Source organism: Palaemon carinicauda, chromosome 6 (assembly GCF_036898095.1).
Source record: "Palaemon carinicauda isolate YSFRI2023 chromosome 6, ASM3689809v2, whole genome shotgun sequence".
NCBI classification, from domain to species: domain Eukaryota; kingdom Metazoa; phylum Arthropoda; class Malacostraca; order Decapoda; family Palaemonidae; genus Palaemon; species Palaemon carinicauda.
Genome location: NC_090730.1, coordinates 84,638,645 through 84,661,144, shown reverse-complemented (window position 1 = coordinate 84,661,144; position 22,500 = coordinate 84,638,645). Strand labels below are relative to the sequence as shown.

Sequence of the window (22,500 nt, the reverse complement as noted above, 5' to 3'; positions counted from 1 at the left end):
TCCTAGACTTTTACAGATATCTAAATTATTTTCACAGAGTATGATGGGTGTAGTGTGATCTACATTTATACCAATTATCGTATTGATACTTGCCATAAAAATGTCACAGTAACCATTTTTCGATATACGTGGTAGGCGTATTTTCGGCGGCGCCGTAAATTACTCGTACAATACGTCACGTATCTAGATGAAATTTTCAAGGATTTGTAGGATGGATATCTTCTTTGTCCATACAAATTTTGATGTTGATGTCTGCCATAGAAAAGCCACAGCAAACGTTTAATTTCGGTATGGGTTGAATGGTTATTTTTTGGAATAATTCACATATTCAAATGAAAATTTCAGGGATTAGTGGGAAACATAATTTCTCTTCGTGCCAAATTCCATGGTAATATCTGAAGTTAAAAAGACACAACAATCATGTAGCCTTCTTAAATATGATGTTAAATGTAGCAACATTACAGTGAACTGCGTTATAGTGAGCGACACCAACCAGGGACAATGCCGATCTCATAAACATTATCAGTCCCGAGTTCAGCTAGTCGTAGTAATGGTCATCAAAGATCTAGTTATCCGTTCATTTGGAAGCTCGTTTCATTGGCAATATGTGAGTTTTAATTTAACCCAACATCCTTACGCGTTAGGTTTGTCATCTGAGGTCCAATGCCCTAAGTTAAAGGACAAAATACGATGGAAATGTTCACTGGCCTCATCTATTTCCGACCTGATTGTGCTTTCATCATAGTGAAAATAAATAAAAATATTCATCTATGAAAGCCTTCACAATTAGTCCTTAGTTTATTGAAGGAAAAAAAATTGTATCTAAGAAACAACATTGTGACCACTAGCAAGAATGAGATATTTATAATAGTTACCCCGATCCTTTAGATATATGTAGCGTTTACAGAGAAAATGGCTATAAGAGAAATTCATGGGGGAACCAAGTAAAATTTTATTATGGTATTTTCCTCATTTTGCATCATTCAAAAAAACATGAAAAAAAAAAAATCATATTTTTATTGACTATTTCATGGCAACTGTATTAGTATCTCTGTCCTTAGCATAGAATTTTTTGCATTTATTAAATTGTTTGTTACCAATGTAACATCACATTACTTTAATCAGATATTGCATTATGTTCTCTTTGGGATTTTTAAAACACAATTTGATTGTAAATAGAGTAGTTTAAGGTATTCAAATGAAATTTTATGTGAAATACTATAGTTATTTAAGTCATGCAAGATGACATCATTTATCTCAGTTAGTCGTTACCTTGTATGAACATTATATTGACGGTAACCTTAACTGATTACAACTAGTAAACCCTTAATATTTTTTTCTTTTTTTCAGCTTATATCCCAGAGTCCAAACCCAGGAATCAAGTATGAATATAGATTTCCTGTGCAAGACTTTCAAGGTAGCAATCCTGCACTAGGTCCACAGACTGGGGGACTGCTGCCGAACATGGGGAGTATATCTGGGACACTAGGACACTCGCCGTCTACATTTCCTCAAGGATCTTCAAGTGTTAGCTCCATAAACCCAAACCTTGGTGCCAGAAGCCCCACATCACCAGGCAGCAGTAGTACCAGTATCTTTCCGCTAGTTGGTAGTCAGCCCCTGATACCTGGAAGAGTACCATTTGGGCCAAACAATCCAAATATAGTAGCAGGTAGCTTTGGTCCATTGAACCCTGGCATTACACCTGGTAGTGGAATAAACAGGGGCAGAGGATTTGGAGGATTTAATCCAGATAGTGTTCCAGTGCAGAGGGGGAGTGCACAAAGTGGCATCGGTATCAAGCCGGCAACAGGATCATCAGGGCTAAATCCTACTTTTACTGTGGCTCAACCAAGAACGCCTGTGAAACCTTCTGGCGGTCTTAGTACTATCGGGTCCCCTGGAATTACAGGTGTCGTACCCCATATTCAGCCAATAACTCCTTTAGGAACTTCACAAGGTGCTTCGAGTCTACCAATACCATGGAATCCTTCCTACAGTCCAAAGGAGGGTAGTCCGCTACCTGGTGGAAACCCTTATCTACCCAGTCAAGGTTTACCAAGAGTTCCATCACCTGGATCATTGCCATTAGGTGTAAGAGTTTCTGGATCAGGGCTTACAGGTCAACCAACTGATGTTACCAGGCCTATCATCACTGGAAGAGGCACAACTGGTGTTCAGGGATTTCTTCCATCCAGCGATGGAGCAACAGTAGGAGGAATCCCTCCAGAATTTCCTCAGAATAGCATACCTCTTAGACCTGTTGCCATACCTATCACTCCTAACACGGGAAGTAGAAGGCCACCATCAAATATTCCAAGTCAGCCGCGAAGACCACACACAGATGAAAAGGGCCTCCCTAATGCCGAAACAGTTGCTAGTATTCACAGGATAAGACATCAGCATGGAGGGAAACGCAGACAAGGTACATACACGATTACCAGAGAGGAATGTCATATATCCATAATTTATTATTCACCTCTCATTCATTGATGCTTAATAGAGCAAATTACTGGAATAAATGATCTAGGGGTTTCATTAGAGTGTGTCTTTTATATTTCATGGAAATACAGTATATAATTTAATAGAATGAAAAATTTAGAAAATTAAATATCAAAATGTTGTTCCAAGTGCATTGATAAACAATGATTTTAATGTGAAAAGAAATACACATGGAAAACTAGCGAATTTGGGATATTTTTTTTTTTTGGGGGGGGGGGGGGGGTGGCAAACTAGAGAAGGGAACCTGGACCATGCTTAAATACTAATAATAATCTAGTAAATATTTGTAAAACTTTAGGTCTCATGGAAATAAAGCATGAATCATATGCTTCTTTATTGTAAATATAGGCCACATGGAATTTTAGAGACTTTTGAAAAATTCTCCTTTAACCAGGATGAAAAGAGTTAATGAAGGAATTTACAATTTTTTAAAAGGTAATTTTATTTATTTGAATACTCTCTCTCTCTCTCTCTCTCTCTCTCTCTCTCTCTCTCTCTCTCTCTCTCTCTCTCTCTCTCTCTCTCTCTCTCTCTCTCTCTCTCTCTATATATATATATATATATATATACATATATATGTATATATACAGTATACACACACACACACACACACACACACACACATATATATATATATATATATATATATATATATATATATATATATATACATATATAGGCCTATATATATATATATAAATATATATATGTGTGTATATATATATATATATATACATATATATATATATATATATATATATATATATATATATATATATATATATATGTATATATATATATATATATATATATATATATATATATATATATATATATATATATATGCATATAGGTGTGTTTGTATAAGTTATGTGTAAGAAAGGATACAGAAAAACTCTGACAATATCTATCGTTAAAACAGGTCATCGAAAGGTATCCAGAACATCGGCCGAGTCAAGTCAAGAAACGCCATTTGGGACTGGAATTCAACAGACACAGCCAAATGTTTCCCCATCTTCATTTTCTCCATCAAATGAAACGGTAGGAAGTTTTTGGATGCCTTCTATAATGAAAATTTAACGTTACCTATGTAGTTACTGAAGGTTTTGAATTAGATCCTATTGTTATGGGCTGTGATTATTGTTTATACTTACAGATCTTGTTCAATGAATGAATGAGATTGAATAATTAATATCAGCTCCGGGCATGGTTAAATATAAATAAATAATTTTTTTTTTATACTTGAGTAAGACAAATAAACAAATAAATTATATATAATATATATATATATATATATATATATATATATATATATATATATATATATATATATATATATATATATATGACAAAAATATTAGGAGATGATGAATGGAGAAGTATTGAATTAAAAGCCCAAGATAGAGACGACTGGCGAAATCTAGCCGAGGCCCTTAACGTCAATAGGCGTAGGAGGAGACGATGACGATGATTATGATGATGATGATGATATATATGAATGCTGTATGCATATATATATATATATATATATATATATATATATATATATATATATATATATATATATATATATATATATATATATATATATATATATATATATATATATATATATAGTTGCATGCTCGAAGCTGCACCTCTACAGAGATTTTCCGTATTTGTTTCTGCTTGAAAGGAGCATATAATTATAATTGAATGTTCACTGTTAGCTCTTGGAGGGCGATGCTTATAGACTCAGCTATTATAAGCCTGCCGTAGTTGTTCTTATGAATAATCTAGCTTCCATCAATCAATTTATTCAGGGTGGGTTTCTGGTCGTGGAAATTGATATAGCGTTGGTTTATTGGCATTGATTTCTGTGGGTCTGCATATATCTTTGTGTGCCGTGGTAGTGTGTCCAATGTAGTCTTTTCTCTGAGATTTACAATTCTCCTCCGGGCATAAAAACTCATAGACTTCGTTTGTATACACTTTTTTTGGACCTTCTACTGTGACTTCTTCGATTGCACAAAAAATTGGCGTACTGTACTAAGAAAATCTTTTAAGATTTTCGGTGTTCAATCGAGTATTGTTCTCCTGTTTGATGTTCAGCTGCTGATTCTCATCTTAATTTGTTGGACAGGAACTTACGGTCTATTAAATTTCTTATTCCTGATCTAGATATTAATCTCTGGCACCGTCGTTCAATTAGTTCATTATGCATGTTGCATATTTTTTTTTTCATAATTCTGACCATCCTTTATATTCAGATCTTCCCGGACAGTTCCTTCATGTTCGTAATTATATAATAGTGTAGATCCTGTTGTCCCTTTGAATGAGAATCTAGTCAACATAATTGATAGGCGTATCCCTTCTCGTGTGCTAAGGTACCGAATGAAGGACAAACCGTGGTTCAATGATGATTGTAGACGTGCTTATTTGGAGAAGCAGGAGGCCTATCACCTTTGGAAGGGTAACAGATCAGATTTGACCTGGAACAACTATACTCAGCTTCGAGCTTTTGCTCAGAGAGTTTATGCCTCAACTGAAAAGGAGTACAATTTAATCATAAAAGAAACCCTCTCTGGTACAACTCAGGAACATAAATGGTGGTCTACTCTTAAATCTGCACTCTTTGGTGTAGATGCAACAGTTCCTCCTTTACTTAAACCAGATGGCTCAGTCACTCACTGTCCAAAGGAAAAGGCAACCCTTTTGGCTGATGTTTTTGACAGTAAACAGAGTAATGAAAAACTTGAACTTCCTCATTCCTGTTTTCCTGAGGCTAAACTAACTAGTTTAGCTTTTCGATCTCGTGAGATTAAAGCTCTGTTGATGGACCTTGATGCTTATGGAGGTGTAGACCCTAATGGTATTTTTCCTTTGTTTTTTATAAAGACAGCAGATTTCTTAGCTCCAAAGTTATCTGTTATTTTACGCAAGTTAGCAAGAAGAGGAGCTTTTAGCACTTGTTGGAGAATTGGTAATGTTACTCCTCTATGTAAATGTGTTTGTGGTAGCTCAAGTCCCACTGATTACCGCCCAATTTCCATAACTCCCATATTATCTAAAGTTTTTGAACGTCTTCTGGCAAAACGTCTTAATAGGTTTGCTGAAGGTAATCATCTATTCCCTAGTTTGCAATTTGGTTTTCGGAAAGGCCTTGGAGCATGTGATGCCCTTCTTACAATCTCCAATGCAGTACAGAAATCCCTTGATTGTGGTCGTGAAGTTCGTATGATTGGCCTTGATTTTAGTGCTGCCTTTGACCGTGTTAATCATGAGGCCCTTGTTTTCAAACTGAAACAGTTGGGAGTGGGTGGGTCGTTTCTTAGCATTATTATTGATTTTTTAAGTAGTAGATCTCAAAGAGTTGTTGTTGATGGGCACCATAGTGAGTATAGGAATGTGATATCCGGTGTTCCACAGGGTAGTGTTCTTGGCCCATTACTTTTCATACTATATACACATGACATGTGGTTTGGCCTAGAAAATAAGCTTGTTGCATATGCAGATGATGCTACTCTCTTTGCATCAATTCCATCACCTGAATGTAGATCTGGGGTTGGTGAATCCCTTAATAGAGATTTAGCTAAAATTAGTGCATGGTGCAAATTATGGGGTATGAAGTTGAATCCTAACAAAACTCAAAGTATGATTGTAAGTAGGTCAAGGACGGTGGCTCCTTAACATCCGGATCTCAGTATTGATAATGTTTCTTTAAATTTGTATGACTCTTTCAAAATTTTAGGCGTGATTCTTGACAGCAAATTTACTTTTGAGAAACATATAAGGTCTGTGTCTTCTTCAATTGCACAAAAAATTGGCTTATTGAGAAAGTCTTTTAAGATATTCGGTGATCAATCTATTCTGAAGAAGTGTTTTAATTCTTTTATTCTACCTTGTTTTGAGTATTGTTCTCCTGTCTGGTCTTCAGCTGCTGATTCTCATCTTAATTTGTTGGACAGAAACTTACGGTCTATTAAATTTCTTATTCCTGATCTAGATATTAATCTCTGGCACCGTCGATCAATTAGTTCATTATGCATGTTGCATAAGATTTTTCATAACTCTGACCATCCTTTACATTCAGATCTCCCTGGACAATTCTATCCTGTTCGTAATACTAGGCAGGCAGTTAATTCTAATAGCCAGGCCTTCTCCATCATAAGACTCAATACTACGCAGTACTCTAGAAGTTTTATTCCAGCTGTTACCAAGTTGTGGAATGATCTTCCTAATCGGGTTGTTGAATCAGTAGAACTTCAAAAGTTCAAAGTTGGAGCAAATGCTTTTTTGTTGACCAGACGGACATGAGTCTTTTTATAGTTTATATATGACATTTTTGTTGTTGACGTTGTTAATAGTTTATATATGATATATCTCTTTTGACATTACTTTTTTTAGAATGATTTATTGTTAATTTGTTCTATTCAGTTATTTATTTCCTTATTTCCTTTCCTCACTGGGCTATTTTTCCCTATTGGAGCCCCTGGGCTTATAGCGTCTTGCTTTTCCAATTAGGGTTGTAGCTTGGATAGTAATAATAATAATAATAATAATACTAGGCACGCAGTTAATTCTAATAGTCAGGCCTTCTCCATTTTGAGATTCAATACAACACAGTGTTCTAGAAGTATTATTCCATCTGTGACCAAGTTATGGAATGATCTTCCTAATCGGTTTGTTGAATCAGTGGAACTTCAAAAGTTCAAACTTGCAGCAAATGTTCTTATGTTAAACAGGCTGAAATAAGTCCTTTTATAGTTTATATTTAAAATATCTGTTTTAATGTTGTTATTATTTTTAAAATATTTTATTTCAATTGTTAATTACTACTTATATCGTATATTTACTTCATTATTTACTTTCCTCACTGGGCTATTTTTCCTTGTTGGAGTCCTTGGGCTTATAGCATCTTGATTTTCCAACTAGGGTTGCAGTTTAGCTAGTAGAAATAATAATAATAATAATAATAATAATAATAATAATAATAATAATAATAATAATAATAATAATAATAATAATAATAATAGTGTTATCTCCCTAACATCCCAGAGCTTTTTTTATATTGTTTGCACATAATCTTTGGGTAGTTTTGTAATGTCTTAATCATTTTTATTGTTACCTCTGACTTTCTTTCAGGTTTATTAGTTTCCTTTATATTATTCATGACTCCACTTTCTATGATTTTCGCTATTGGTCCTTCTACAGGAGGAACATTTTCCAATTCTCTTGGAGAAAAAGTCTCTCTCTCTCTCTCTCTCTCTCTCTCTCTCTCTCTCTCTCTCTCTCTCTCTCTCTCTCTCTCTCTCTCTCTCTCTCTCTCTCTCTCTCTCTCTCTCTAAAAATCTTTCTATTTTCATTTTTAATCATTTCGATCTCTCCTAGATTTGGTTCGTCCTTTCTTCTCACTTCTGCAGTTCTTTAGATTATCTGATTTCATACCACTCTCTCCTGACTTCTCCCTTTGCAATCGCTAACATTCTCTTTGTTTCCCTCTTTAGCTGTCTATATTCCTCCCTTGTCTGGTTGCTGTTACATTCCCATTTCTTCTTTTGGCTATGTTCTTTTCTTTCACAGCTGTTTGAACCTCTTGATTCTAACATTCCGTTTCTTTTTCCTGTATTGTTTACCACTTGTCCTTACCCACACCTATGCTGCCGCTATCACCACAATCTCTTTCATAATAACCCATATCTCTCCAAGTTATTCTGATGTTCCATTTATATATTTTTTTTTCTCTGGCTCTTTCCAATTTACTTCAGAACTCTATAACCTTCTCCCTTTTCATCCTAAATGCTTTGATCCTACTATTCCTGGCTAGGGATGTTCTTTTCCTTATTCCTTCCAACCTAATATCTTCCACCACCATTTTGTATTGAGCCACAGCAAATTCAATTGAAGTAATCTTGCAACTATTAATAATTTCCTCGTATTCATTCCAACCATAGCACAATAAACTGGTCTAATTCCATCCACCTTTTCACATCACCAGAGGATGTCTCTTTTTCTTTAGTGTGTGTACGCATACAATATGTGTGTTTGTATAATAATAGCTTTATGAATCACTTACAAATTCATATAACAGGTTCTATGATCTGGAAGGTAATACAGTTGCTGAAGTTGCACTAAGCCTATGATCTACATTAGATCAAACTGTAAACGTTCTGGAAATGTAATAAAGATTGACACAGTATTTTGTCGCCTGTATGAAAAGGGGTAAACAATAATACATATCAAACTTTCAATAATTTGGCTACTTATAAAAACGGACGAAGAAGGATAATATAATCAAATGTTTATTTCAAACTTTATTACTAGTTAAAATATTGTTCATGATCTCAGTCGAACCTCAAACCTACTGCTGTAATTAGTGATGTCTAAGATATTCCGCTATGCCTTAGGATTGGATTGAATCGAATTTATAAATTTGAGCTATAAGGATCGGCATCGGGGCGTGGAGTACCATTTATAGAAAACCCGGTAGTTGCAGTATGAAGTAAAAATTAAAAGTTTGCAGAGCAACATGAAAAAAGGAAGTGTATACGCAGGTTTACGAAGCTAAAATGTGATCGCAACTAAGGCCAAAAGGACGTTGCAAAGACCTTTGAGTAATGCCTAGAGTGCATCACTTGAAGTGCTCTGATGGCACTACCTCCCTACGGGAAGTATGCCTTGGCTTCTGGGCATTAATGAGGCCATTCCATTTTAAATTTTTTTTCATAAAGAATTAAATGTGTCCCTTTTTATAAATTCCAGATACTAGATACTTCTCGTAATGAATTCAGCCTTAATCAGTTACAGTCACCTTTGAATTCAGATTATGATTATGAAGAGTAAATTACATTACCCTAGATCAGTTACCCGTTTTAAATGAAACACTTTGTCTTTAAATGAAAAAATAATGGACTTCCAATTTCAACAGGAATCTACTAAAGGCCCAAGGAGACGTGGCAATGGCCGGCGAAGGCAACAACAAGATGACTCTGGTGTAGATGGAGGGGGTCGTCGAAATAAGGACAGAAGCGGCCGACGAAAGCAAGGATCGAGATATCAGTGGGCTGAAAAGGGATTCACTCCTTGTTCAAAACCATGTGGAGGAGGTAAATTTCTCTTTTCAAAATATATGACCAAATGAATATAGTCTTACATCCATCAATTAAAAATCTAATACTGCCTCATATCTTAGTTTATTTACTTTTATGACTAATCAAAATTGTCTGGTCTCTCAGGTAACCAGACGACTATCCTCTCCTGCGAAAGGCGAAGGAAGAAAACTGTAGTTTCAGATAGACGCTGTGAACATTTACCTCGTCCTAAAACTCATACAATTATGTGTAATTTGAAACCTTGTCCAGCCACGTGAGTAGGTTCCGCTTTTTAGATTTTTTCTCTGATATGAGATGAGCAATACGGCGATTAAGTCTGACATAACTAAAGCCAAAATGCAGGAAATCAAACATTGTAGGTTATATTTTGAGTTATGTAGTATACCAAGTACCGTGTTTAGGGCCTTTCTAGATGCAAGGAAATGCAAAAATTTGGGTAAATGTGCTAAAACCGTTGACTTCAATGTCTGACACTGATATCATTGAATGTAGGAACACCATTTTTATTGGTTCATCGGGTACTACCATTTGGTCATTTGTAAACTTATTGGATATATAAATAACAAACTCTGGAAAACATAGCTACTCATCTAGATATTTAGGACCTAAATACCGTTCCTTCATTTTATTAAACTAGCTCTATAACTTTGCCTAAAGTAGACCAGATTACTCTTCTGTAAGAAACTCGCCTTTTCCAAAGACTTTAGCTAACTGCATTTTGCGGTCGATTCACCTGGGAATTTTTAGTAACCGCTGTGTGAACAAATGAAATTGGTTGCCATTTCTGTCATTTCGTATTCCATGGAACCAGCAAGAAACCTATCATCCTGTTCTGTCACTAAATCGAAATGACGCAAAATGATATACAGTAGGCTAGCTTTCAGCAGGAACTGATGCGTTTACTGGTTTGTTGTTGGGGGAGGTCTGATTGCTATAGTCTATTTACTTTGGATTGGATTTAAAAATAAGGTCTATTAGACCCACCACTAGGGCCTGGAAGGCCATTCCCTTCCGCTATAAAACATAGGTAAAACCCAGCAGTTGAAGTGTGAAGGAAAAGATGTAAAGCTCAACAACAATGCGGAAGAAAGGAAGCAGGAACTGGGGAGCAAAAGGAGGCTTCAAAGCGAGTATAGCTATTATAGGGGGTGAAAGGATGTTGCAATGGTCTCTAAAGTAACGCCTAAAGTAGGCCACACTATGAGGTGAACTGACGGCACTATGCACCTACCTCTAGCGGGTCTTTTTATTTTGATCATAAATATTTCGCAGAAGGCTAGCTGTTATATGTTATACGATTACTTTAGTTTTTTTTTTTCTTTTCAATTTTCTCTTATACGGTACTTGGAATGACTATGCATGCATTCAAAAGATAAAGATAGGAAACCTAATTGCTTGTAGTTACTTGGATGTGAAGGTTATAGGATGTCTTTTATTGTTTTGTTTCTCTTAAGGATCTAGATGTCGAATAAAAAATTGTACGGCTTATATTAAAATCTGTCCATCCTATTTTAGACTAATCAATGTGTACTAAGTTCGAAGCCGACTGTATAATTATCAAATTTAACTTGAATATTAAGTCAAGAGTTATGAGTTGTTAATGCAGTTAACCATTCCGTTCTTTTAATGTGTTCATATGTATTATTAGAGATTGTTCTTCAATATATAACTCTGGTTCTTTTCTTTTGTGAGGGAAACTCTTACATAGAAAGACAATAGTCTTCACCCTTTACGTATTTATGTAAATAAATGCATGACAGTTCGTCACTGCTCATCCTAGATACCTGTTTTAACAGATGGACACCGGGTGAGTGGGGCCCTTGCAGTGTCACCTGTGGGATGGGTGTCCAGACGAGGCCTTTGGTTTGCAAGCAGCAGATTTCCCCAACATTTACTATGATGGTTCCTGAAGGTGCCTGTCTCTCACCCGCTTCAGTCTCCACCTCACAGGTACGATAATTCTTTTATAGTTTTGTTCTCAAAGGTAAAAACTACTGAATGTATTACCACTGTTGGGACACGAATTCTGCTTTTGAGCTCTTTTTGACTTGCTGCTAAGCAACTGACAAGGTATTTTAAAGTTATTTTCTTAGGCAATATACAACAAAATTATACCAATGTTCACTGTAGCCACTGCACTTTTTTCCGATTACAACGGAAATCCACCATTGTTTACTTTTTATAAATACGGTAGTGATCTTCTAGCCTCTAGGAGTTTGTGGATATTACAGTAAAACAACGTACTGAACAAATATGGTCACTTTTACTGAAAGAAACACTCTAAGTACATACATACATATATATATACATACATACGTATATATATATATATATATATATATATATATGGATAAATATCAACACAACATCGTGTTCAAAATAGAAATAAATTTCTACCTCATACTTGGGATCGAACGCTAGCCCCTTCTAATGAAAGGCCAGGTCGAAACCAACCATGCCACGAGAGCCCATAAAAGGCAAACTGAACCTGACGATAATCTACCTGTCCGAGGATTTAATTGGTGAGACATCAGTCTCTTTACCAGCGAGTTTTACCAGATTTCCCCGGGCCACCACGTGACACAATTGGTAGTAATTCATTCAAATTACCCCTAATGAGTCAATATGGATAAATATCAACACAACATCGTGTTCAAAATAGAATTAAATTTCTACCTCATACTTAGGATCGAACGCTAGCCCCTTCTAATGAAAGGCCAGGTCGAAACCAACCATGCCACGAGAGCCCATAAAAGGCAAACTGAACCTGACGATAATCTATCTGTCCGAGGATTTACCTGGTGAGACATCAGTCTCTTTACCAGCGAGTTTTACCAGATTTCCCCGGGCCACCACGTGATATATATATATATATATATATATATATATATATATATATATATATATATATATATATATATATATATATATATATATATATATATATATATATATATATATATATATATATATATATAAACAGGGAGCCGGCAAATTCATCGACAACAATTCACCGACACACAATTCATCGAATATACATTTCACCGAAACCCAGGTAATCCTTCAATTATTATATTAGGAAAAGAAAAAGTTAACGATTATTTTGTGATTTTTATTGAAATAAAAGTGTTATCAAGAATAGGTAAGTACAATGAAAGTGTAAAAATGTTTATTAAAAAAAAGCAATAAGTGAAAGTACAATAAAGTGCAATAAAAGTGTCAAATTATTCATTAAAATCAAAAAGAAAGATTATGAGCTACTGCTCTCAAATGATCAATAATACTCGTATAAGAATGATAATTATCAACAATCTTCTTTAACCGTTCAGAAGAACAGCGATACTTCTTTCTTTGTGGTTGACACGAGTTACCAGCCGAATATTGGTCGATTTTTACATCGTTAAAGTTTTGCTCTTTTTTCAGAATTTCCAAAAATTTCCATATATTAGGATGGTGTCCAGCTACCTGAGTTTCAAATGCTCTAAGCCACCCCTCAAGTGCATTATTTGTTTTTGGGACAGAATTTAAAACGTCTTAATAAACATTCCACATCATAAGTTCGTATCTTGGCGGTCTACAGCGATTTCTTCTATCAGGGCGGCCTATCCACGTATCTTCAAAATAATCCACAACATTTTGTAACTCTGGTGAAAACACGTCGTTATTAAACAATAATTCAAATGAAGCACCAACCATATCAACGGGAACAAATGCTAATGCTGGTAAATAACGTACATTCAACGCAAAATCTGCATCCATTTCATATCTTCGATTAAGTCCATTTGTTTGTATAACACGAAAGATGCACCGACAAAAATGAAAGAAACACCCTTTCAAACATGAACTTGGAAATTCTTTTCTACATGCTTTTATCATAGCAGGTTCAAAGTCAATCGTTATAGATGATGGAACCGAAAATGCAGTATGCTCTTTAATCTTCTCTAATAGTATACTGTAAGTGGTTTCCGATTTATGGGGTAATAAAGCATAAATAAGTGGAATAGCAACATCTTCCTTGAATCCATGGAATGTATACAGTTGGTAAAATAGCAGTGGTACTGTTTTAAATGTCCCGTCCCCATACCAACGGTCACTATTTGCAAGAATATTTGTGCACCGGTGAGTAGCAAATATTACTATCCGTTTCTCAGTGGGACCAGAATCAAATAATAAAAAGTTTTCACCTCTGCATGATTTTGTATATTCGTCTGTGAAAGACAAATAACTACGGCATTGTGGAAGAGGTGGCAGACAATTGTTTTCAAACCTTATTCCTCTTACTGTCCTTTTGATACTATGAGGTTTTGGAAGTTTAGCTGCTGCTGCTTCACTGCATCCTACAAGTGCATTCGAAATGAGGGCATGAGGTGCTTGTGTAGTTGATGTAGCTCTTTTATGTACGTTTTCCATTACTTTTTGAGCTTCGCCTTCAGCTGCATCACATACATGATTATGTTCTTTGATTTCTATCACAATCTCGTCACCTTGCGTAGTAATCCGCGCGTTGCACTTTATCTTGTGGTACTTGTCGCATTTCCAATATATTTTTTCTTCGCTCTGTTTGTCTTTATAAAAGAAATATCCATCACTGATCAACTTCTTCTTCCCCTTCTCCGATTCTATAAACTGGAGCGGCACGATGGGCTTTTCAGTTATCTTTCTAAACAAAAGAAATCCAAGCTTTAACCAAATTAAGAAACTTCGGTATTTTTAAAGTTTATTGCTTTTTAACGAGAAACACTCGTACTTATTGTTTTTACCAAATTACGAAAGAATAATACAATTGTTAGCAAAAAGCTAACATTCTTACTTATGATAATAAAAGGTTTACACTTTTCTAACTTTTCCCTTTTTTTCTCTCGGGTTTCGGTGAAATGTATATTCGATGAATTGTGTATGTCGGTGAATTGTTGTCGGTGAATTGTTGTCGGTAAATTGTTGTCGGTGAATTGTTGTCTATGAATTTGCCTAGACCCATATAAACACATTATATATATATACATATGAATATATATATATATATATATATATATATATATATATATATATATATATATATATATATATATATATATATATATATATATATACCCTGTATATAAATCTATATCTATATCTATCTATCTATCTATCTATCTATCTATCTATATATATATATATATATATATATATATATATATATATATATATATATATATATATATATATATATATATATATATATATATATGTGTGTGTGTGTGTGTGTGTGTGTGTGTATTCATGTATGTATGTATGTTACGTAAATATTAACCGTTATACTTCTTTTGACAGGGCTTTGGAATGTTCATGAAGCCGTCCCCCTATCAATGTAAAGGGGTAAAGATAAAATAATATTAGAGGAATCTAATGGTTTCCTGCTCCAAGTCATAGCTTATTATGGCAATTAAAACCGAATGAGTAACGACCAATCTTCTGTCTTAGGTTTGTGAAAGGGGTCGTTGCCCGAGCACATCCCCTGAGTGGGACACTGGACCTTGGAGTAATTGTTCTGCACCGTGTGGTCTCGGGAGCCGTAGTCGTGAAGTACGCTGCCTTTTGGGTGGGACACAAGTAGATGACGAATCCTGTGAAGCGGAAAGGTATCCGGATGATGAACAAGATTGTGATATGGGATCCTGCGCTACGAATACATGGTTCTTCTCAGGGTGGGCGGACCAGGTAAAAATTAAAAGAAATTAAATGTGTATAAATGAATTACCTTTTACTATGCATAGCTAAGTGTCGTATATCATGCACTTAGTCTATTCTTTTCGATTTAAATATGAATTTTATGATACACCTCTATGGTGATTTGTCTCAAACGAATCTTCTGTAGGTATTTTCCTGGTCTGATGTTTCTGTTTAGAAAATAGAATGTGGAGTTGTAATTTTCCAATAAGTTATCCTTTTCACATTTTTTTCAGTTCCCTATTTATGGATCTATAGCAATTTTTGTTTAAGGACTCTAAAAATTCCATTTATTTACCAGTGTTCTGAAGCTTGTGGCTTAGGAATACAAACGCGCAAGGTACACTGTTTAGTGTCTAGTTTGGTGTCTGATGGAGACTGTCCAGCTGAAACTCGACCAGATGCTTCGAGGACTTGCAGAGGTGAACTTGGCTGCGGTGGACAGTGGTTTGCTGGTCAGTATTATTTTGAGATTTTGATTGATGTTCATTCTAAACATTACATGGGATTTGCTAAAAACAAAAAAAACGTTATAAGTGCATGTTATTATGATCGGCCGTGCATTTCTTGTTTATAAATCGAAACTTTCCAGAATATTGACGATGTGTTTTATTTCTCTGATTAAAAGGTCCTTGGGGAGATTGCAGTTCTCCTTGTGGCGTCGGGAGGGAAACCAGGAGCGTCATCTGTGTCGTGGTCACGAGAAAAGGGAAACGGAAAGTCATCGAGGACGACCAGTGCGCTTCCCAGCCACGGCCTCATGATTCGCAAGAGTGCAATGTCGAACCTTGTACGCCCCAATGGTACACTTCTGAGTGGTCCGAGGTTGGTTATTTAATCACATTATTAGCTGTATTGCTTCTCACCCACCTCTTCTTTCAGCTATGCGGTCTCTGTTGGTTGGTGGAGTATAGAGCTCTAAATCAGACTTCTAATACCATTCAATGGCTTAGTCCATTTAGATCACATTAGGGCAATGAACCGTGGTGCCAAAAGTCTTTTCAACCACCAGTGCTGCGATTTGTGCAGGTGACCTGTCTAACCCAATTTTCATCATGGCGTGATCTTATAGCTAAATATGATCAAACCTTGGTCCGGGTCATGGCCTTGTTCGATAACCTCCTTGTTATTGATTTGAGTTTTTATGCTTGGATGCGGACGACAATAGTTTTTATGTTATTCCTAATATGTATACATACACACACACACATATATATATATACTATATATATACATATATATATACATATAATATATATATATATATATATATATATATATATATATATATATATATATATATATATATTTCTGAATATTTGGGTTTGTCGTAAATGCGTATGCACATTATGAATAATAACAACAACAATAACTAAAAACAGCCCGGTCAAGGACAGCAACAATACCAGGCACGCAAACAACAACAACAACCACAACAACAACAATAATAATAATGATAATAATAATAATAATAATAATAATAATAATAATAATAATAATAACACAATTTTTCTGGAATTGGTAATATGCTAGTAATCCCTTAGCAGTGTCTCAGAGTGGCCTCTTTAGTTAGCAGATAAAAAAAAAAAATAACATATCAGGAGGTTTTGATGCTTTGTAGCTAATTTCTGTGGAATTCCTTCATAGGTTTTATGGCGGCAATGACCATGGCTACTTATCGTTATTCTTGGTGTGCTCTTGCAAAAAAAAAAAAAAAAAAAAAAAAAAAAAACCAGAGCCAAACTTCCGTAGACCATGCAACATGCCTCTCGGAACCTAACTTTATGACATCTTCGGTAATGTTAAGATGGTAAACGTGAATATTTCAAACTTAACTTTATCAGTAACAGAGAGAGAGAGAGAGAGAGAGAGAGAGAGAGAGAGAGAGAGAGAGAGAGAGAGAACAATTATCTCATGTAATCTACAAACAGTAGCGGTAGAATGAGGAAGTTCCCTTGATCTGATTGAATTTATAAATTTGGGCACTAAAGTCTGCTCTGGGAGGCCATTCAGTTTCCATTTAAGATTGGGGTAAAACCCTACAGTTCCAGAATGAAGTTGAAGTTTTTACGTTGGACAGAGAGATGAAAAAAACGGAGCGGAAACGGAAGTAAGACAAGGCCAAAAAGTGAGCAGAGCTAGGGGCCCGAAAGATGGACCAAATACATTTAAAGCGTTTCATATAGTGAAACTTCTTGGAACCACGAGTTTTACTAAACCTTTAAATGAACTAATTAACACAAGCACTTTCAATAAAGTACTTACTTTATACCTTACGAGTTTGAAGTAAGCTCTTTCCTTGAACGAAATTTAATCACATATAGTACCTGCATTGTCAAAAATGGAACTGTCATAGCAGTTTTCTATCTATCTATCTACCTACCAAGGCACTACTCCCATTTTTTTTTGTATAGCTGACATACAAGGAAGCAAAAGGGGATTTTCTTTCTCTTTGTTCCTTCTTGCCTGACGAGGGACTCCGCTGAGTTTGGTTAGTAGACCTAGGGTGCCACAGCCTATCCTCCCTCCATCTTCCCCCACAAATGCTGTTACCTCAGCACTCACCTTAAGGTGACCCATGGTAGCTACAGGGCGTATCGGAACTGTGTCACATTTGCTCGTTATTCTTTTCTATTCCTAGCACTCTTCTTTGCCTCTCTCACATCTATACTCATGTCACCTCGGGCTTTCCTCACTTCATCCATCCACCTAAATCTTGGCCTGCCTCTTGCACTTTTCCCATCAAATCTTGGATTTTTGCCTTCATCACCTTCTTCAGCAGACGACCATTTTCCATTCTCTCTATATGGCTAAACCACCTCAACAAATTCCTATCTACTCTAGCTGCTAATTCATTCTTGTTCTCACTCTTGCTAGTTCGTTTCTAAAACTATCAAACCGAGATACCCAGCCATACTCCTCAGATATTTCATCTTGAACATATTCAATTTCTGTCTCTCAGTCAATCTCATTCCCGATAACTCTGATCCATACATCACAGTTGGTGTGATCACTTTTTCATACAGAACTTTCTCCACATTTATTCTCAGCCCTCTATTCTTTAGCATTCCCGTCACTGTTCCCAATACTTTACATTCGTCATTCACTCTCTGATGTACACCTGCTTCCACTCCACCATTTGCTGCAACAACAGACCCTATGTAATTTAACTGATCTATTTCCTCAAGTAACTCTTCCTTCACCATGACATTCTATCTAGCACAACTTTCACTTCTTGAGTACCTCATAACCTTACTTTTACCCACATCTACTAATTACTTCCTTCTCTCACATACCCTCCAAAACTCTGTCACTAATCAACACAGCTTCTCTTCCGAGATTGTAACCAATACAGTAATATCTTCAAACAAAAACTGATTTACCTCCCCCTCATGATACTCTCATCTATCAGTGTCAATCCTCGACTAAGCACTCTAGCATTCCCCTCTCTTACAGGTCCATCAACAAGTAAATTGAGCGACCTTGTCGACATCATTCATCGCTATCTAAGCCCCACTCGCACTGGTACCCACTCACTCATTTCATTCCCTGTCGTAATGCACTCTTTGCTACTTACATATAAACTTTTCATGACTTGCAACATTATTCCACTAATTCTATATAACCTCATCATATATCTATCACCTCCATCATAATCTTTCTCCAGATCCATAAATGCCAAATATACTTCCTTAGCTTTTGCTAAATATTTCTCGCATATCTATTTGACTATAAAAATCTTATCTATACATCCCCTACCTCTTTTAAAGTCACCCTGCCCGTCTAAGATTGCATCTTCTGTTTTATCCTTAATTCTGTTAATTAACACTCTACCATACAAATTTACAACCACATTCACTAATATAATACCCTAGAATTACAACACTCATGTACATCTATACCTTTGTATAGTGAAACAATACATGTACACAACTAGTCCACTGGCACCATTCACAACATAACAAATACATATCACAATCTCATCAACTATTTCAGCACAGTCACAGCCTCCTCCTTTAACATCTCGGCCCTCACACAATCCATACCAGGTGCTTTTCATGCTCTCATCTCATCTAGTACTCTCTTCACTTCCTCTCTTGCAGTCTCACTTTCATTCTCATCTCTCATCACTGGCACCTCAATACCTGCAACAACAATTATATCCGGCTCCCTATCATCCTCAACATTGTAGGAGGTTAAATTTATTGCCTTAAAATGATTCAGATTCTTTGTACCTTACAACATTCCTGACATCACTGCTACCAGGGCAAAAGAAAACATATCATACACTGTATACTGAAAAAGGTTTCATAAAATGCTTTTATAAACTGACTTTGTTTTACAGTGTTCTGCATCCTGTGAAGGAGGTGTCATGCGACGGGAGGTGACTTGTTTGGATGCTAATCTCCGTCCCTCAGCTGACTGCTTCAATGCTACCAAACCCACTACAAGGGAGCCTTGCAACCTCCACCCATGTACCACAACTGATAGTTCTTTTATAACTACAACTGTCACCTCAATATCTGGAACTTCATTTAATTCGACTCTAGGTATAAGTCAATGATTGATTTCTTAAGAAAAAAAATTTTCGTTCATAATACCTTGACTTTATCATTTCATTGAAGGTGTTTTTCTTGAATTGAATTTTGAATATGAATGTCGAAAGTATGCAAACAAAATATGCTGGTAAACTAATTAAGTATAAGAAAATGCCTGTACTAAAGAATCAACAGCACCCGTAGGTGGCGATGGCACAGGAGACTCTGGGACTGAAAGAGAAACTCTCGGCAGAAGCAAAGAGGTTCGAAAGAAGATAGTAACGGAAGTAGGGGAACCAGCCTCGCAGGATTACCAAGAAAACAGTGATGAGATCGAGAACGAGTTGGTCGTCGAGGAAGTGTCCGGGAATGCCCTCAATGTCATACCTGATAAGGACGCCCAAGGAGATGAGTCTGTGGCTGATGAAGAAACAGATGATGATGAAGATAGAGATGATGAGGAAGAAGCCGAGAAAAAGAAACGGAAAAGGAAGAAGAATAAAAAAGAGGAAGACAAAGGTGACGAAGATGAAGAAGGCGCAAGTGATGGGGTCCATTCTCCAGTTGCAACTCCTCTCCCACCAACAGAAAGAGCATGTACGTTTCTTTATCTATCTATGTCTCTCTAATTGGTTGTAAAAAAACTCTGACTTTTTCCTAATTTATCAATCGAGCACAAATTAAATAAATCTCTCTCTTCAGTTTCTATGCGACCTCTTCATAAATAAAAATAAACTTAGTCTTCCCAGTAGTTTTTTACCATAAGAAAAATCTTTAGTGGGCCATTTTTACACCGATAGTTTCCTCGCCCTAATTTTTGGTATACTTTAATCTAACATTTTGATACTTCGAAGCGTGATTCTAAGCAAATTACCTACCCAGTGTACTCAGGAGTTCCCTAAATCTTATGTCTAGGTCTTTTAATATACTCAGATTCGTTTCAATTCTAACCCAGTATTTCTCATCTCTTTTCCTTTCAGCGTGTATCGACCGAATCAAGAACTGTCACCTTGTTTTCCGAGCCCGATTATGCCGCCTAAAGTATTACAACAAGCTTTGTTGCCGGACCTGCAGTGCTAGTTGAAGAGACTGCGGGAACAAAAGGCACAGAAAAGGCGAAGAAGAAATCATCACCAAAGAAAACTGTGTTCGACGTAGCATTCAGGAGTGAAAAAGCTCGTGCTCTATCGATGTTGGTAGTGCAATTTCTACTTATTTTGCTCTATGTTCTGATTAGAATACTAGTGAAAATACTAGTAAAACTCTTGTACATAACAGTAGATTCTCCATTGCAAATAATAATCTGATGAGTGTTTGCAACCAATCTTGTTACATAACTTTGCTGGATGTTACAAACATACCTCTGCTAAATGATGAAATCAATAAAATGACATTATTAACAGAACTATGCTAGACATTAGATATAACATTAATCTATGATCACTAGAGGATGAATGCTGTGATGATAAGAACAAGAAAAAACCTTCCGACAACCTGCGTTTGTGGGATAAAGTAGTGTATACGTGAGTTTTGTGACCAGGTTTAATTTAATCTTCAAAAACAAAAAAAACTTTCCAAGTGTTTTTGAAACAGAAAAGAACAAATTAGCGTTGAATCTGTGTATTTATTTTATAAATAAAAAACACAACTACATGAAAGAATAGTGATTGCGGAAATACCGAAGTGATTGCAATAACTTGGACAATATTCTTGCGCTGTGTTATTTTTCTGTTATTTTCTGGTTTTATTATTATGCTTTTGTATAGACAGAATATACAATACTGCCATTCGAGAGATTTAGAATAATCTGATTGAATAAGTACCAGTTCACTATGCCTGTGAAGGGTGGCATTCTAGTGAAAGGTCAAACAGTCATTCGCATTTGTCTCCCCATATTTTCTTTCATACTTCACCATCACTTCACGTTATCGTTACATGTAACCTAATCACACAAACACGCACATTTATATATAGAGAAATAAATAAATATATACATACAACAATACACACGCATATTTATATATATATATATATATATATATATATATATATATATATATATTATAAATAAATATATACATACACACCCACACACACACACACACACACACATATATATATATATATATATATATATATATATATATACATACACATATATATACATATATATATATATATATATGTAGATATACATACATACATACTTATATATATATATATGTATATATACCCTGTATATATATATATATATATATATATATATATATATATATATATATATATATATATATATATACATACACCCTGTATATATATATATATATATATATATATATATATATATATATATATATATATATATATATATATAGATATACATAGATATATCTTCGGACAGGGGAATGGGCATATTTCTTATATTTCTTGGTATCTAAACTCCTAAATCGAAGTTAGTGGCAGAGATATATTCACTAAATCCCGAGACATATACTTAAACGGTTGAAAATACTGTTAAAATCAACATCAGATAGGTTTAATGGTATCCATTGCTTATCCATTCTGCCACCAAGAAGAAGACGGATCTTAATTGCTTATTCCCATATGTATCTGTTATGGTGTGATCACTTAAAAAGGGGATACTGCGGTAAGATTATATT

At 35.4% G+C, this 22,500-nt stretch overlaps 1 protein-coding gene across 1 annotated transcript in view; it reads left to right on the top strand.

Moving 5' to 3' along the window:
* LOC137642135 (ADAMTS-like protein 2) overlaps positions 1 to 21,817 on the top strand; it is a 26,186-nt gene extending 4,369 nt beyond the window's left edge. Inside the window, exons 5-15 of the mRNA XM_068374679.1 lie at positions 1,351 to 2,425; positions 3,425 to 3,543; positions 9,410 to 9,587; positions 9,717 to 9,846; positions 11,390 to 11,543; positions 15,057 to 15,293; positions 15,604 to 15,757; positions 15,931 to 16,127; positions 19,648 to 19,852; positions 20,036 to 20,437; positions 20,821 to 21,817. Of these exons, the coding sequence (XP_068230780.1) occupies positions 1,351 to 2,425; positions 3,425 to 3,543; positions 9,410 to 9,587; positions 9,717 to 9,846; positions 11,390 to 11,543; positions 15,057 to 15,293; positions 15,604 to 15,757; positions 15,931 to 16,127; positions 19,648 to 19,852; positions 20,036 to 20,437; positions 20,821 to 20,924 (2,955 nt within the window). The 3' untranslated portion in view covers positions 20,925 to 21,817. The remainder of the gene's footprint in view (positions 1 to 1,350; positions 2,426 to 3,424; positions 3,544 to 9,409; positions 9,588 to 9,716; positions 9,847 to 11,389; positions 11,544 to 15,056; positions 15,294 to 15,603; positions 15,758 to 15,930; positions 16,128 to 19,647; positions 19,853 to 20,035; positions 20,438 to 20,820) is intronic.
* The last annotated feature ends 683 nt before the right edge of the window (positions 21,818 to 22,500 follow it).